Source organism: Stegodyphus dumicola, chromosome 9 (genome assembly GCF_044657685.1).
Source record: "Stegodyphus dumicola isolate Sdum_Otavi_A_Nest chromosome 9, ASM4465768v1".
Classification (NCBI taxonomy): Eukaryota; Metazoa; Arthropoda; class Arachnida; order Araneae; family Eresidae; genus Stegodyphus; species Stegodyphus dumicola.
Window position 1 is genome coordinate 104,829,039 of NC_140776.1, and position 18,486 is coordinate 104,847,524.

At 30.0% G+C, this 18,486-nt stretch overlaps 1 protein-coding gene across 3 annotated transcripts in view; it reads right to left on the reverse strand.

The window, feature by feature from the left end:
* The window catches only part of LOC118200808 (TRAF3-interacting protein 1-like), a 90,048-nt gene that overhangs the window by 5,162 nt on the left and 66,400 nt on the right, over positions 1–18,486 (reverse strand). For 2 of the 3 annotated variants that reach the window (XM_085823858.1, XM_085823856.1), the window contains exons 11-15: positions 15,391–15,489; positions 9,269–9,392; positions 7,248–7,293; positions 7,027–7,109; positions 2,990–3,213 (exon numbers count right to left, since the gene is read on the reverse strand). In XM_085823858.1, coding sequence (XP_085679984.1) covers positions 2,990–3,213; positions 7,027–7,109; positions 7,248–7,293; positions 9,269–9,392; positions 15,391–15,489 — 576 coding nt within the window. The remainder of the gene's footprint in view (positions 1–2,989; positions 3,214–7,026; positions 7,110–7,247; positions 7,294–9,268; positions 9,393–15,390; positions 15,490–18,486) is intronic. The other variant, XM_085823857.1, reaches the window with a different exon arrangement.

Consider the following 18,486-nt stretch of genomic DNA (forward strand, 5'->3'; position numbering starts at 1 on the left):
TATTATTCTTCCAAATCGTACATCTGTCATTCAGCCTATGGATATGGGAATAGCGCATGAGCACAAATATAAAGTAGGATTTTTAAAATCTATGTAAAATTTCTTGAACAATGGCAACTCTTCAAGACGTTTTGAAATCTTTTAGCATAAAATCTGCGGTGTGGAGCATTGCAAGATCATGGGAGGATGTGTCTCTAGATACGTTAAAAAAATGCTTGGCATAATTTATGGTCAGCTACCATATTTCATGGTGAGGACGATGAAGATGATAGCAGCGAATTTGAAGGTTTTCGGACATTGCAAACTAAAGGTGAAATTTTCCAGTTATTGGATTTTGTAAAGAAATGTGGAGAAACGGTAATAAATAAAGATGATATAACAAAAGTTTTTCATTGTGATCAAGAGAATTAATTATTCTTGGCACAAACTGAAAAAGTGCACTAAGATATATTTCAAAATTTCTCAGTAAGTTTCTCACAAAGCCATGAAAAATGTAAGTTATATTTCATCAATCAGCACAATAGAATGGGAGATACAGAACTGTTCCATTTTTTCTTTCATGTAGAGTGTACAATATGATACAACACATCAAATAATTACAGTTACAAAATTTTAAACACTTATACAATACCAGTGTACAAGTACATACACACATATATACATTTATATAATGTTATTACAATATTACATATCAGTATTAATGCACTGAAGTTATAATATTGATGAATTGATACTAATGCTGTTATACAGTATTTATTGTGGAGATACAAGTTAATACAAAATTTGTAAAGATGTCTACGTATCATTATATCAATCTTGAAAAGTATGCATAACATATACTGGGAACATTAACCCTTAACTGCTACATACAGCCTTGCAGTTTTTTTTTATTTTTTATTTTTATTTTTTTTATGTGGATAATTAAATATTCTGCAATGGAAGCCATTTAAATGCCTTACATCTGACATCAGAACATTGGGTAGTTGCCTAACTGCTTAGGTTAAGTGCTTTCCAAATTCTTATTATTATATGGCTCATTCAGGTCTGGATTAAGACACACAGAGGTCTTTAAAGTTCTAGTTTATGACACTATGCTAGCCATTTATGCTAGTTTCTAACCTATTCCTCCTCTCAGTTTTGATTTAGCTGCCCTATACATTCCATGATAAAATAGAGAATGAGAATTTTTTATAATTCTAATATAATATATTAAAATTATCTAATATAATATATTCTAATATAATATCTAATATAATCTAATAGTATCATATCTAATATAATGTATTATAATATAATATATTTTATAATTCTATTTTTTTAATAATTTTTATAATTCTATTATTCTAATTATAATTTTATAATTTTGATCCTCCCCTTTGCTTACTGTCAATATTGCCCATCTTTCTACTATTCTGTTTTATGATTTCAACAATACTGACATCCACCACTGCCTGAAGAATAAAACTGAAAAACAGTTGTACATAACAAAGTATCTAATGGAAAGGTAAACACTTCAGTTAAGTGAGCAATTACCGTTTTTTTGGTAGTTTACTTCTTACAGGGGGATGGAACTTTTTATGAAAAGAAATTCATAAACACAAAAACTTTAGAAGCCTGGAAAGACTAATGCAAACAAAACACCTCAACCCCTCAAAAAAAGGGGGGGGGAACTTGGTCATCAGTTTCTGTGATTTAGAACTCATTCAAGCTTCTGCCTCTGTTGTTTATTTGTTTCCACTGACTGACTCATATGTTCAACATATGCTGTGAAAATAAATTTTTCAAGATCTAGGTATTTCCAGAACTGGTCAGTCACACATATACCACATAATTTCTAACTCTAGTTTATCATTTTGTTTTCTAATGTAATTTTATATACTGATGTGATTAATAAAAATTAAATTAATAAGCCTTCTCAGGGACTAAATTGAAAACACTCTTTAAATTCTTCCCATGTTCACCCCAGAAGTCCAAGGCCTACTCAGAGATTTACCCTTACAAAGGAAGAATAGTTGCTGTAATTTATTATATCAGTTTTGAACACTGAATCGAGAGCCATAGCTAAATCTTGCCTAAAACTCAAGACGGCATACTCAAAACCAACCATACACATGAAATTGTACAGTGCAAGATGATTTCTCTCAAATACTGACAGCCATTTATCAATTAATTCATATGTCATCTAGCAGTAGCATTATTATAGCTGCTAACCTTGTCACAAGAAAAAGAGGAAATTCTTGAGCAAAAGATGGAAGTTTCTGGGAGGTGTATACATAATGTGAAGATGTCATTTCAAAGAAATTTCAAACTGATTTAAATTTCATTTAGAATGAGTCATTCAGGTTATTGAACTATATATAAATATCATTCTCTCGTAATGTAATTAACATAATTGTATTTACTAAATTTTATGTTCTCTGGCTAATTCCATTTTGTCATTTTCATATTGAGAAAATTCCATGTATGGAAAGAATTTTATTTATCAAAGTACTTTGAAATATAACGAAAAGATAAATAATTAATATACATGTACAGTTAAACTTAGTAATGTACCATATATTCATTTAAAACAAAATTAAATTGATCAAACTCTGTTGAATCTTCACTGAAAGTTCTACAGATGTCTTCAGCAGACTGACATAATTCATATCAAATAAAATTTAATATGAAAAATTGTGCTAAAAATCAGAAGGGGTAGGGGAATCAAATTTGCAAAATTTTAATTTGATTAATTTCAGAGAAACATTTTCTTGAGTAAAGGCTGAAAATTAAAAACCCGCAGTCTTGGTGATCTACCGAGAGGCCAAAAGATGTGATGAAAACCCAAATAAGTTGACAACTATGGTATTGTAGTATTCCATGAAACATTGGTTTTATTACTGAAATTATTCTGAAATGCCAAGTATGTATCTTTTGGATTAAAAAAAAGTGGCTGAATGCAATTCGTTTAAAAAATAAAAACTTTATAACATCAAATTAGCTACTTTACCTTTGTTCTTTATGTAATGCAATCAAATTTTGTTCATGTTCTTTCTTACACATTTTAAGTTCCATTTTCATAGAATCCAAATCTTCTTGTAAGAAGTCCAGCATTCTTCCTAAAGGAAATGCATTTCTACTTAAAGCTTGCACAAAATTTCTAAGCTGTCCGAGTTCTTTCGATGCAGAGTCACGTTCTCGGTTTCGTGAAGCTTCAGACATTTGAGATTTATCCTGTTTGGAAAGAAAGAAAAAAATTATTTATTTAAATACAATGAACTTAGGCTTTTCTCAATACTATTTTAGAATTTTAACACAATATCTCAGGAAATGCTGTCCCCTTAAATTCCACAACATCAAACTATTCTCTTATTCAGAAAGTTTAAGTACACATTTTATTTAACATTTAAAAAATAAAGTGTTCTGAAATGCAAAAGAAAAGAGAAGATAGTTAAAAAATTATAGTTCTTCATTCTATAATTTAGTTCTTACAATTATTATGTATCCAAATTGTATAAAAGTTCTACATTTTTTTAACAAAATCTAAGAAACTGAATGTTTCCATCCCATTAACCACCCAACCACAGCAAAAGCAGAAAAATCAGGAAGCAAAGCACTGGAAAATTTTAGAACATGCAAAATTAGTAGTGAATTTCTGTTAATATGAAATAAAAAAACAAATTGACCCAGTTAAAATCTCATTTAAGTTTCTAGAATTTATATAGAAAATTTTCCTGAGGAATAGTACTATTTACAGAGGGTATCGGATGCAAAATACTTCCATGACATCAGCTGAGCGAGTACAATCTCATTATCTAGCTCCTTGTTCGATCATGAATGAGCAGCTAAACATCTCTAGGCAGGGAAAAGCTTTATTTAAGTTGCAGTAGCAACAGATGCCTCATGAATGTCATTTTGTGCTTGAAAAAATGTCTAGAAGTCAAATGTCAAGTGGCACAGCTGTACGTCTGCATGTTGACGTTCATAGAAGGAACACGGCACAGCTCTCTGTTTGCATGTCGGTGGCCATAGAAGGAGCATAACAATAAGAAATAATCACTACATTTCTGCTTTAGCAATGAACAGAAATGCTATAAATGCATTAATTGCTGCAGACCTTGATGCAATTCTGGACATCAAATGCTATGGCTAAGCATGGAACACAACATTACCACAAACATTACATCTAAGAAATTGATTGTTATGCTGTAGGTGTACAGATCATGGAAAGGATCAGGGTCAGATTAATACTTTCAGAGGTCCTAAGCACTTACAAGATTTTTCATGCCCAATCATACATTTACATCGATGCATTCTACGGTAAAACTGGCTTAGAAATGTTTCTGGTGCCCCTTTCCCGAGTTCTAAGTACCTTTTTAAGGTGCCTCATTTCCTGAGTATCTTTTTATGGCGACTCCTTTCTTGACTACCTTTTTGTGTGTCTCCTTTCCTTGATACCCTAAGCATGTACTTACTTTGCTTAATGGTTAATCCAATTTTGAAAAACTCTGCCAGAACAGTGCTGCTTATCCTAGCATCAACATTTATCACAATGTGAAACTATAGTCTGGCCACCAATGGTAGACCTCTTGCTGGAAAAGGCCTAAAAAATTCAACTCTCATTTTAGAGAAGAAAGGAATGTTCTTAAAATTTCCCCTTTGATGCAAACGCTGTTATTCTTTCTTCATTACTTTTAGGAAACATTTTGATTTTTTGACTGCTTGTATGCTAGGAGGTATTTAAAAAAACATGAAACTGCAGCAAAACCTTAGAAAAACATGAAATAAACCATTATATTTCACAAAACTGACAAGCTTTTCTTACTAACATTTAGTTTTTCAGCCTGGAAAGGAATGTTAGTCCTGAATAGTATTTTGAGTTGAATTACTATAAATGGGGTATTGCTTTTCAAATTGTTCTCACAAAATATTATCACCCTACATTATATTTAAAGAAATTAAATAATTAAGAATTTGCATAAATGTATACATGTATCTCGCACTGTAAAAAAATTACGGTACCTAGAGTCATCGAATTTTGCATAACGTAGTCCTCCACCCGAACATAGGCACCTGGAAGACTGAATTTTAAATTTGTTTCATTATCTATTTTTTATTTTGTAAAACTTTAATGAATTTTTTATTAACAACTCAACGATTCCAAAGGGAGCAATGGCAACAACACTGTACGGGGAAAACATTTTTCACCAGCGCACAAGACTATCTGTTGCAAATTCCAAAGATATGCTGTTTTTAAAATATTTTGTGGTATTGGTGTTGAAATGAATTTTATGTGGCAAAGAACATGATATTTAATAAATAAAAGTAACACACAAAACCACAATAATAAAAAGAAAAAGGAATAAAAGTTTTATATAAAAAAACTGAACACTGATGGGATGAACTGAGAAAAAGCCTGAAAAAACAAAAATGCATGCCAACACTTACTGCTGCACTGGGAATTCTAAACGTATTAGTATTCTAAATATATCAGTATTAATAATAGTAAAAGAAAGACATTAAAAATGTCAAATAAATTTTTATATAAACTGACTTTTACAAATAACAACACTTATAATATTTTACAAAGAAGGAGGGCGGGTGAGTGAATCTAAAAATTTTAAAAATATCTGAAATTTACAATATTTAAAAAGATTTAAAATAAAATTTAGCAGACTCATTCCACAATTATAAATTGCTTTAAATTTTTAAACTTGTATCATTTGAAATTACTCACATTATGCAAATTCCTTGTACAACAACAAAATCGTTCAACCAATGTTACAATATGGACGAGGTGGTGAAAGAAAACAATATTTGCTAATATTTTTCTCAAAATTGCACACTATTACCTGTATTCCACTATAGAGATTCCAAGAATAAATATTAAAATATACACAGTCTATCTCAAGTCACTTTGAATAGCATAGAAAGCATTCTTATAACTTTGGCATAATTTCACAGATAATTAAGACTTTATACCACTGATGTAAAAAGTCACTTTGCTGTACAGCAATACAGTGGAAGATGAAGAATCAATGAGTAAGTTGAATTTTATGTGGTGCAAGTGCTAAGAATGTGATATTTAATAAATAAAGTAAACACACAAAATGTTAATAATAATAATAATAAAAAAAAAAAACTGTTTTGCAAACCCATCTTAGTAAGAAAACTGAACATTGATAGGATGAAGTAAGGAAAGACTGAAAAAACATAAAATGTACGGCAACATTTAATGCTATTGGGAATTCTAAACATACAGTGCTATGCTGCTTTTAATTTTTTTTTGTAATTTTGCTATTGAATTGTATATGGCATAAGTATGAAGAATAATTAATAATAAAGTTAAAAAATGTATTACTATGGATTTGTAATCACACAGCATTAACATGCATTGGTAACCATGGCAGAATCAGAAACGATTTCACAAAACACATCTGCATAGTCATACCGCTGAATGTGAGACATCATTGGAATAGCATTGTCACAATCACAGCAAGCAGATTAGTAAATCTGCACTTCTTTTTCCACCTTAGTCACTTTGTTTCATTATCTATTTTTTTATCTATTTCAGAAACATTTCATTATCTATTTCATTATCTATTATTTCATTATCTATTTCAGAAAACTATTCTAATAATTAAAAAAAAAAAAAAAAACATTCAAGGGTGTTGCTCTTACTGAAGTCTTCATGAAATAGCAGCACTGCTCAGTTGGAAGCTTACAGATCTACTCACCGAGCCATTACTGATATGACAATAGCACAATGCAAGAGGCTTATCTAATGGTGTATCTTGATTAAATACTCACAAGGCAGAATGACCATTCACAAATGTGCAATGAAGTTTATTCCAGTTCTGCATTAAATAATGTTATATTGAGGTCAATTTCCAAGACATGCAGAGTAACTTGACATTTTCAAGACAGACTTTCTATTTCACATCTATTATAACAGCAAAGACTGAAGCTATAATATTTCTCCTACAACATTTGTGAGGAGAAAAAAAAATTTTTGAAGAATAATTTTTTTTAACTCCTAAAACTTACAATTTCCACTTTTTTGGTAGGAGTGTGTTGACTGCCACCTTCTAAATCTTTCTTCGTTTCAAGTAACTTTTTTACAAGACTTCCTATAAAAGCAAGAATGAGATAAGAAAAAAGAAATGCTAAATAAAATTTCAATAGCCAAGATCTCCATCAAAAATTAAAAAAAAACTTTTGTTCCAGATTAATTATTCTTATTACAATAATGAAAAACAGTAGATTACCTTTATCTTCTTCTGGGGTTTCAGCAGGCAAATTATTAGACTTCTGCTATTAAAAAAAAAAAAAAAAAAAAAAAAAAAAAGAAAGAGAGAGAGAGAGGCAGAGAAGTGCATAAAAATTAAAAATATGAATATAAAATATATTATATGATTAATTAGTAATTTAAAAAACAATTTAAATAACTTTAAAATAATCACTATTCTAAAATAAACATTGTGACATATTTCAATGACATAGTAAAGATATTTACTTCATAGGTTAAGAACATTTCAATAATGAATGGAAAGGGGCCTGGATTTTGATAAGATAATAACCTGAAATGCATGAGCAGAGAATAATAAGATTTAGGCCAACTTGAATGGTGTGGTGCCAACTGCTATTGGATTAGGTTCAAATTTCAGAGAAGGCATGAATGTCAGTAAATGTATAGTATCTTTCAGCATGGAGGTACTTTAAACAGTGTCGATCCAAAGGTCCCTTTGAGAGGCTATAATGGTAGAAGAAAAGGTTGGATATCCCCCCCAGAGTATTCACAATGAAAATTAGAATGAATCTGATTAGGGGCAACAGCTGATGAAACTTTGGTCCAAAGCCTCAGGCACATGGGCCATTCCAGCTCATTTAAGACTCGAAGAAGAACAATCAAACTCTGCTCGTGCACTGTGCTGCTTTGGGGAGTTCTTAATTAGAAACATGGTTCACTAATGACATACATAATTGCAGTATTATTAAAACTGCATTCTGACATCTAAAAAATTCTTCATTTTTCAAGAATAATTACACTTCTAAAAGCAGCAGTGACAGAACATATACATTTCTAAAGAGAACAATCTCTAATCACTTAAATGATTTTTGGTAGAACCATATACATTTACTGCTGGGCTTTCCAATGAAGTCGGTGTTGAAGAAATTTTAAAGGAATCAATGATAATGAAGGGATCAACAGTTGAATATGCACCGCTAAATTGATTAGAATCCCACTGATTAAAAAATTCATAATTAATTCCTTATTGATATAAATCTGTATCATGTAGAAAGGGAGAACTTAATACACACAAATTATTTAATAAACTCTATAAACCAATTAACATTTTTTAAACTATATAATGGAAAACAAGAAATAGTTGAATATTTTTGAATGAAGTGATTTAAAAAATAAATTAAGCAATTTTATTCTGAAGTGTAAAAAAAATGTTTTAGTGCATGAAGCACAGCCATTACATTCATCAAAATTGAACTTTTGTGCAATTAGAATCTGTGATTTTGTTTCTGAGAACTTGTTTATATTTGTAAAATTAATAATTGTAATAAACCCTTTTTTTCAAAACTTTGTTCATATTTAGTCTAATTATTATCTTTAAGTTGTTTATGCATAATTATTTATGCTATGTGCTGTATATTATACAGAAAAATGAAAGGAGGTCAATAAAGAAAAGAGGTCAGTAGAAGAAAAAGGTTTGGAATATATGATTTACAGAATAATATCCGTCTTTTCCGCATTTCTTCACTCTCAGTCTTGGTTTAGCTGTTACATGGTAAAACTGGAAGTGGAAAATTTTTGCGGTGTGCCCTTTCCTAGAGTCCCAAAGCACCTTTTCATTGTGCCCTCATTCCTTGAGATCTTAAACATATGCTTATTTTGCTTTTGACAACAACTAACTAGCAAGTAAATAGAACTATAGGGTTGGTATAAGCTATTTCAAATACGAGCTGTGGAAGACAAACAAAGATTACAATTCTTTATTTGCTCTCTTACCAAGAAAAGACAAAGAAATAAAAATTCACATCATTTTAGAACAACTCGGAATAGTTTCTAGGGTTGCCAAATCCTTGCAAGAATCAAATTTGAGAGTGGTATTTTTGACAATGTATGTAAGGGTATCGGCTAATACTCAATACCTTTATAATTTACAACCCTAGATTAACTGGATTCATTAGACAAAATAATCAATACACTTTTTATGATTTCTTTATAGTAAGAAATAATACCAAATAATTTAGCTAATTAAATTTAAATACATACTTGTAAGTCTAAATTTTCTGCAGGTTCTGTTTCTAGCAAAATGAAAGTTTCCTCTTCCTCTTCAGACTGATGGCCTTGATCCAATATCACATTTTCGACGGGTTTTGCAGTAGCTGGCCGCAAACTGGAACATCAAAATGCAAGTAAATATAATAACAACATTGCATTCAAAAATACTGAGGAAAAAAGGGTACTTAAGTATTATCAAAATCCACCTAAGTTGCTACATTTTCAGAACATGCCAAACAGTGGCAAAAATGTTCATAACAATCTTTCAGTAAAGCAACATTCCCATTTTTTCATGCATTCCAAGTTTTAATGGTTTTTATAGACAAACTGTGGTATTTGTTGCTTTTACTGAATCCTAAAATACTGCTTGTGGAGTTTGATCGCGATGGAAGAAACTGTGCTAAAATATCTGCAGGAATAGAGCATTTTGCCATAAAATCACTAAAGGGAACGATAATGAGATGCATTTGGTAGATAGCCAATGCACAATGCTGAGTTGGTGTAATTCTCTGATTTTTAGCCCAAACAGGCATTAGCTCAGAAGGGCTATTAGTCTCGAAATGGCAATTTGCATCAAATCGCTATAAACGGTTGTATCACTTTTCAAATTGCTGCCACCAAATATTATCACCCTATATAATATTTAAATAAATTATGAAGAATCTGCATGAATGTATGTTTCTCATACTGTGAAAAAACTACGAAACCTAGACAGGGTTTGTACACATTTCTGCACAGGACTTCTAAGAACCAAGAATGACAAAAAATAAGGACATATCAAGCAAACAGGAACTGAATAAACTAAAGCAATTAATCTACATTTGAACTTCAGTTTTATGATACAGTTTTGTAACTTGTAAGAATAAAATTAATCTAAATATGATGCACTATTATTAAACATAATCTAATATTGAACTTAATTATGAAACAAATTCAAAAATAAAATTAATGCCTTAATTTTTTCAAGTAATTAGCATTAAATTATAAAATTTCTTGAAACATTTATATTTTACATTTATAATAATCCCACACATTTTAAAGAAGATTAGTGGCTTTTTATTTAAATTTTATTAATAGTTAGATTTGTAGTAATTCTTTCTTTTATACCTCATTTTGTCACATACTCACTTAGTCCAGAGTTTCATGGGAATTTTATCACGTGGGAAATCAACAATAAAGATTAAAAGAAGGCAATAACTCATTTTAACATGTAGAGATAACTTCTAAAGGTGAGTTAAGCAGTTAGTTACAAATAATTAAGTTATGCAATTAATCAATAGATTACATGGTTACAATAACAATTTTTTTTTAATTTCTAAAAAAATATCCATTAACAAATAACTACGGACATTTTACAGCAGCTATAATGTTGCAATAACAAAATGTTTATGCATCTTTTTAATTTTAAAATTTTCCAGATATTTTAGCTAATTTACATCAATTTCCTTCTTTAGCATCTTTTCCAAGTTTATTTGGTTCAATAAACAAATTAATGTTCTCACTAGTTTCTGCTTCATTTCCTGATTTATAAATGTTTCAACAATATACCAGTGAAGAATAATTTTCTCTCACTTTTTATAAAATCAATTTCTTCTTCAACGAGTTTCCTCTTCATTTTAGAATTTTCAGATTTATTTAAAGATTTCTGTTATTCTAAAGAACTGATTGTACTATACTAGAATGTATAGGAAAAACTGTGAATTTTATTTCATTAATAGTATGAGTATTGAGAATAAATATGAAATAATATAAAGTCAGAGCTGGAACTAGAGCTAGTGTGACAGAATTTTTAGAATTTAGTGAAGCACAGAACAACAAAACTTAGGGATGGCAAAGTTTTTAGAATTTAGGGCAGGCACTGAGACATATGATAAATTTTTTAATAAATTGTCAGTTTTCAATTTCTTTGCTTTCTCAGATTGTTTCAATGTTTGTATCTAGAGTAAAGCTAAGAAAATTAAGGGAGGATAAACATGTTAAGAGAAAGACTTCTGGGATCAAAATGAGAAAATTCAAATAGTTTTGTTTTTACGTTTTTCCAAAAATTCTCCAAAAGATAAGAAATTCATCACACATGCCCATTACATGTTAATACCATGAAGATACTTTTCATTTTATCACATTTTATTTTTTTGGAAATTGTAAATATCAAATCCTTCTTAAATATTGCCTAAAAATCCTTCTAAATCTTCTAGAATGCAAGGTCTAAAATCTGAAAGAAAGATTATTCCAACCCACTCTGTAAGAGCATAAAGCCAGAAGAATTTTGAAAAAATTTCAGAAAGAAAAAGAGTAAAGTGAATTTTCAAGAGAAAACCAACAAGCATTTAAATATTCTGAAGCAATTACATGGGGGGGGGGAACTCTTACCATGAAAAAATATAAAAGACAAATGATAATTTTTAAATAATTACAGTAGAATTTTTTTTCTTCCTAACAAACATTTTGAAAATTGTGGTTTATAACATTTATTATCTTGTTTATTTTTCAGAATCAAAATATTCCAAAGTTAATAAAATGAAAAGTAATCTCTCTGTAAAGTATGACAGGAGAAAATAAAAATGTTTTATTTTAAGTTATTTCTTAAATATAATCATAATGTAATATTATTTTTATATTATTGGGTTTTAACGAAGGTTTTCCACCACCGAAAATATCTGTGCAAACAGTTCACGCTGTAATGTTTAAACACATTTTATCAAACGATTCTTGGCATTTGAAACAAAAAGACTTATTTAGAGTACTGTGTTGTGAAGTTTGTAAAAAAGTACCATTATCTTAAAGTACAATGCATCTGAAATGGAACTAGTATCATGCTACCAGATTAGAACCATAATTTACTTCCAGTTTTGATGCAAAAAGTCAGTTACAGAATGTTACCAAATTGTGTGTAGAGCAAATAAAGTTACTAATGTTGTATCATAAGACACTGTGAAGGTTTGGTGCCGAAAATTCAAGAACTAGGACTATGACGTTTAAGAAGCAGAGTGCCCTGGCCAGCATATTTATGAGGCCCATCTGCAAGAACTTTTGGAAGAAGATCAGTATGAAACCACTATAGAGCCTGCAAAAGAGTCAGATGTTAGTTTCATGCTCATTAGTCGTGCTATGCATCACACAGCTTAAACTTGACATAAAAGTTCAATTGCTGGGTACTGTATGAGCTGATTTAAGCAGATAAGGGCAGACTTAGTGGGACCTCCACTTATCTCCACTTGAATATCTGCTCCTTTGGACTTCTACCATTTTTCACACCTGCAGCCACATCTTGCTGGTGCTATCTTTCATTCTGCACAAAACATCTGAAATGAGGATTTGTTTTTGGACTTACAGCCACAATGTTTCTGAGCCGAAGGTTTTGAAAAACTCCAAAACACTGGCAGAAAATAGATTTGGGTGATGTTTACTACCTGCACTAAAGATACTGCATTCATTTTTTTCTCCCCATCTTTATTAATAATATTTTTTTGGTGGAAAACTTTCTTTACAACCAAACATTTATCAGTGTTGTTATGTTTGTAAGCAAAAATCGTCAAACATTCGCTAATCTCAGAATATAAGATTTTGAAATTATTAAAATGTTGATAAGTCGCCAAATTTAGCACTACATGATAAAAATTATATCCCAAATCAGCAAACACTGTTTTTGATGCAATATTTTATGAAATCTTCATTTGCAAAAAAGAAATTATTTTGAAATGTTTATGTTTCAACCGAGGCAGGGCTTTGTATCTTAAACTCAAGTGTCCACTGCTTACATTTAGTAGGAGTGCAGAATTCAAAGATTTACCCATCAAATATACATTTGTCAATGCACTGCCAAAAACTATTCCTCTAAAATGTTATTTTCCACTCAAAATGGCAGTCATAAAAACAGACAGAAATATCAGCTGAGTAAAATTAAGAACCTTTTGCGAATTTTGGCTGAAATTAAGCATTTCTAACAAACCTGAGAACTTTTAAGTTCTTTAAAAGACCATACGAAACCTGCTAGAGCCAACAAATTTTGAATAATGTAGTTAGTCCAACACCTGAATATGTAGCCCAAAATTGGAATTTGTTTTATTGTCTGTTTCACATTTGGTAAACCTTTAACGAATTTTTGACTAACAAACTCGAATGATTTCAAGGCAAGAAATAGTAACACTGTTTGTAAAAAATATTTTTATTTCCAACAGTCAAGACTCTATCAAAAATTCTAAATACATGCTGTTTTTAAATATTTTTAGCCCCAATGCTCTAAAAATGTGTATGTGTGTAAATGAAAAAAATGCCCCTTTGTGGTTTTATAAAATCTGAAAACCTTCAGATAATCCCCCCTCCTCCTCAAATCAGATTACTGTGCACATAGGAAGATGAAAAGTCTAAAAAAAATTGAAAAGGATTATGTAAATAATCCTTATTTAATAATTAAAGAAAATTTTTTTAATATTTAAAGTACATTTTCTTTTTGATACATTGATAATGTTTGCTGAGTTACAATAAATATGGATCATTTGGAAACTTTTTAAAAAAAAGAGTCATGAAAATCACCAACTTACATCCGATAAGTAATTTTTATCTTACTTCTGTAAACAAATTGCCAGGTTTCACTCCGGTAGTTGTGTTCATGCATAAGTACCAAGGAAAGAATACATGACATACATTTAAAATACAACTGTTTTAAAAAAGCACGAAACTTAGAAGATTTTTTCATTCACATAATATTCAGAATATTGCTTGATATTTAATTAGTCAATTAACAGATGATCACAGATTTAAAATCTATTACTATTACATGATAAATAGATATATATAATGTCAGTCTGTAAGCTGAACAAAAATAAATCAAAGGAATCCCATGCACAGTCCTACAATTAAATCCTTCAATTTAATTTTTAAGGATTAACAAAATTATTAACAAATTCAAAAGACACACACACCAACAATATAACTAATAAGGCAACAATTAACAGACCAACAACAGTACTAATTGTTTCTGATGCACAGATACAATTACAAAACCAGAAGCCCATACAACTCAAGACGAGAAGTAGAGCACAAATTAGAATTTTGAGGTTTTTCAGGTGTGAAAAATCTTTAGATTTAAGACTAGAAACAGAAGAATGAAAGAAAATCCATTTAAAAAAAGGATATATATTTTTTGCTCACTTTTTTTAAAAAAAGCTCATATATTTTTTCCTCACTTTTTTATAGAGAAATATAATAACTATTTTATAGTCTTGAAAAGAAAAAGCATATAAAATATTACATTTTATATTTTTCTACATGTATTTAGAATGCTTTGTTTTAAGATTTCAGGATGTTTTAGCTCGAGACCCTTTCCCTCAAATTATACAGAAATATTACTTTCTGATCAGTCTGTTGCTCTAATTTAATTTTTCAATATTACTCAAAGGAATGATGAGTTTCTTAAAAACTTGCCAATCTGATATGATTAAAATTTTTTCTTAGTTATAAGCATATTAAAAGTAAAAAACTACGGTGGTAATTTTCCAAAAATGGAGTCCCAGTCATTACCAAGCATTCATGCTGGGCCCTAAAGTCTGCTAGAATAGAACTGGCAACCATAACAATATAGTCTAAAAGCATCACACTTCAAAAATATCATTGTGATTATTTGAACAAAATGTTTCAGCATGGGCACTTACTTATTACCAAAATTACAATTACTGCTTATTTGCTTAGAACAACACAGGGTTAATCTTCAATTATTAGTACAAGTTTGTGACGTTAGATAAAATACTTATTTAATGACAATTACAAAAGTGATAACCAATAGAATATGGTAGCTAGTTTCAATACTGAATGGGAAACTTGTTGCCAATAATTAAAAATGTTGTTTCAAATTGTCAAAGCTGCATTTCATTGTTGAAATTTGGTAGACTGTGCAGATTTTCAATCTTTTACCATGCTTCAAACATAGGCAAGTTTTCAAGATATCAATCGCAGTTGCATGACAAAATTTACAGAATTTTCCCTTTTTTTAGGTTCACAGTTCCTTTTTCTTTGCTATGGGGGAAAAAAAAAAGCCCTGAAGGCAACAAATTTAAATTTATGAATCCAATTTATAAAAGTACATGAGGTATAAAAAATTATTATAATGCTACTACCTGGGCTCTTCATTTTCTACAACATGTCGAATGCGAATTCTAGGAGGAGCGGGCCTAGAACTTGATGGTCTAGCAGATGGAGGACGAGCTGATGGTGGTCTGAAAGTGGCCAGATTTAAAATTAAATTATGCAGCATTTAAAAAAAAAATTAAAAACATTAGTATAAGTTATAAAATAATATCTCAAGTAATTTAGCATAAAATAACTAGCAATACTCTTGTATATGATATATTATGAAATAATGAAGAAAAAGATGGTTTAGAACAGACAGATGTTGATTATTAATTAGACTAATATTCAGCCCCACTAAAGCAATTTTGAAACCAAGAACAGTTGAACTGTTAGTATCATGTATGAATTAAATATATTATTATTTCAAACCAAACTAGTAATTTTTACTTATAATTAGTAATTATTTACAAGTAGGTGGCAACAGCAGTATTTCAAAGTGATTAATGTTCTAGCACTTTTTTTGTTATGCAAGAAGCATCTTTTGGTTCTGTATTCTGCTGTGATGTTACTGCGTAAAATAAAATATATAAAACTAAATATACTTTACCATATAATATAAAATTCTCATTAAATTTATTTTTATTTATTTAATTAAAATATTTTATTAATATTGCAGCTATATAATTAAAAATAATTTTAACATTTGTTACCCAAACTCAATGTACTTTCACAAGGGGAAGTTATTAATGATTTCATCCTTTGCTACCTACAGAAATGCTAGCGAATTTAGCATTCTTTAAACAAGATCCCAAATAAGTTTCTATCATTTCTTGCCCAGGAAAATTCATCTATATTGCAGCTATTGTTACCAAACCAGAAAAAGAATTTGTAAGGCAACCCATAATTGGCAAAAATATCTAGTGAAGAATACACATAGAGTATAGAAAGCATCATCTATTTTTAATGTTTTAAAAATAGGTTATTTAAAACTCCACAATTCTACACTATCTCCTCAGCATTAATATCAGACTAATGGCTGCTTAAAGCACAGTGCTAGCTGCACTTTTCCCAAATAATCTCTTATTCAGTATTTTAAGACTATAACAACTTGCACTGATTAGCTCTCAAATTGTTGTTTCAATGAAGAAAGCGTTTGATTTATAAAAGGACTGAAGAAATGTTTCTGAAGCTAGTACAGCTTCAGCAGAATATTCATACTTGCTTCTTTTACCAAATGCTAATAATTCTGAACACAGGTTCAACATAAATTGTTTCAGCCAATTTCCAAGTCTCAACCATAGTGCTTTTATGTCTGCTGTCCTAATAAGGAGGGAAGAACTTTTCTGCACCTTTTAAAAGTTGAACTTGTATAAGATGATTTCTTGAGGAAAATTACTTATCCAAATAATACAGCATCTACACAAGGGTTTTACAAATCACAAGTGGCATGACTTTGTTGTTGGGCAACCAGACCTTGCTACTTTATGGAAACTGGTAGAAAGATTTTGTCTTTTCAAATTTATGCCAACTTGGTATAAGAACTGATCAATCACAGTGAAGCAAATATGAACTAAACTTGACGATTTTGTTGGCTAGCCTGCCCAATCACTCATGCACAACTTTATCTTCTTTGACTGGCTATAGCTTTACATCTGTCCATAGGTATGGACGGAGTTAATAACTTTCATGCATTAGCATTACGACAATAATGGCGAATAGACCATCACATGAATGTTCTCTCAGATGTCAAGTGTGGGTGACTGGAATGATCTGCTCACATGGAAAAAGGAACTCAGGAAAAAGCCTCATTCCAAATAACAGTGAAATAATCTCAGAATACGATACTTCACTTAATAAGCTACAAGCTTTGCTTTAAGCATCATCAAAATATACATTATATTCTGAAAGACCAATCAGAGCTTCATTAATATTCCCTTTTGGAATCTATATCTTTCCCACAAAGTCTAATTTCCATTTTGTGAAAGAAAGAAAGAAAAAAAAAAAAAAAAAAAAAAAAAAAAAAAAGAAATTTAACAGTTAGATCCAAGAAGAGATGAGAAAACTCCCCACCTATCCAATGATCCACAAAGCATGCCATGGATGAATTCAAACAGGGTTACATGGTTGGCAAATGATTTAACAGTATTACTGACGCCCACAATTTCCAAACAACAGTTGTGAGTATCAGTTATACTGAATACTCTACTATCAGCAATATATTCTTATTCAAATCTAAACTCTTCATCTAAGTACCAGCATACTTGCTTTCATTTACTCTACAGCTGAAAATTATTCTGATTAAAAAATTCAAAATAATAATGCTGTCGATCCTTGGCCACTGCAGCTTTTGGTTTCCAGAAATCACACAAAATATTCTACAGATTTGAAAATGCATCCAGTTGTTTCACCATAACTTATTGTTGTAGACATCTTTTCTTTATGTCTCATATCTGGCATGCAATTGAGGAATTATTGAATAATATATGGCTATAATAATATTTGGCTACATTTGATTTTATCTTTTAATTTTTTGCTAGCAAATTTTATTTCTGAATCAAATAACTTCATGTAAAACTATGAGAAAAATCAGGTACTTCTTTTTAAAGCAGTCACAAACTTAATTGCCAGATTTATAATATGAAACTGTTAAATGTCGCCAAAAGATTAAACAAGGGAGAGCTGAAAATAATTACTAAGCTATCAGTTAACCTTTTTCAAATAACACACAGTTTCGTGCCATGGTTTTTAAGAGTAAACACAGCCTAAATTCTTGTAATCACCAGCAGAAAAAATATTTGAAAATGAGAATAAATTCTCACCATACTTCTAGATTCCAGTTTACCAATTATTTTCTGATTTATTAACTCAAAAGAAAGGAAATAAATAATTTTTTTAAAATCCTATCATTAAAGTATTGTGCACCTTTGTTTACAGTAGTTGAACACTTAAGGACTAGAAGCTATAAAAAGTAACATGCAGGGTCCCAATGAAATTCAACTTTTAATTTTACTAAGCAAACTTGATAAAACAGTTATTAAATATATATATATATATAGCTGAATAAATTTTTGTATTTTGCATAAAATACAATGAAATAACTACACACATAAAAATTTAATACACCTCCTTGCTAACATAAAGCA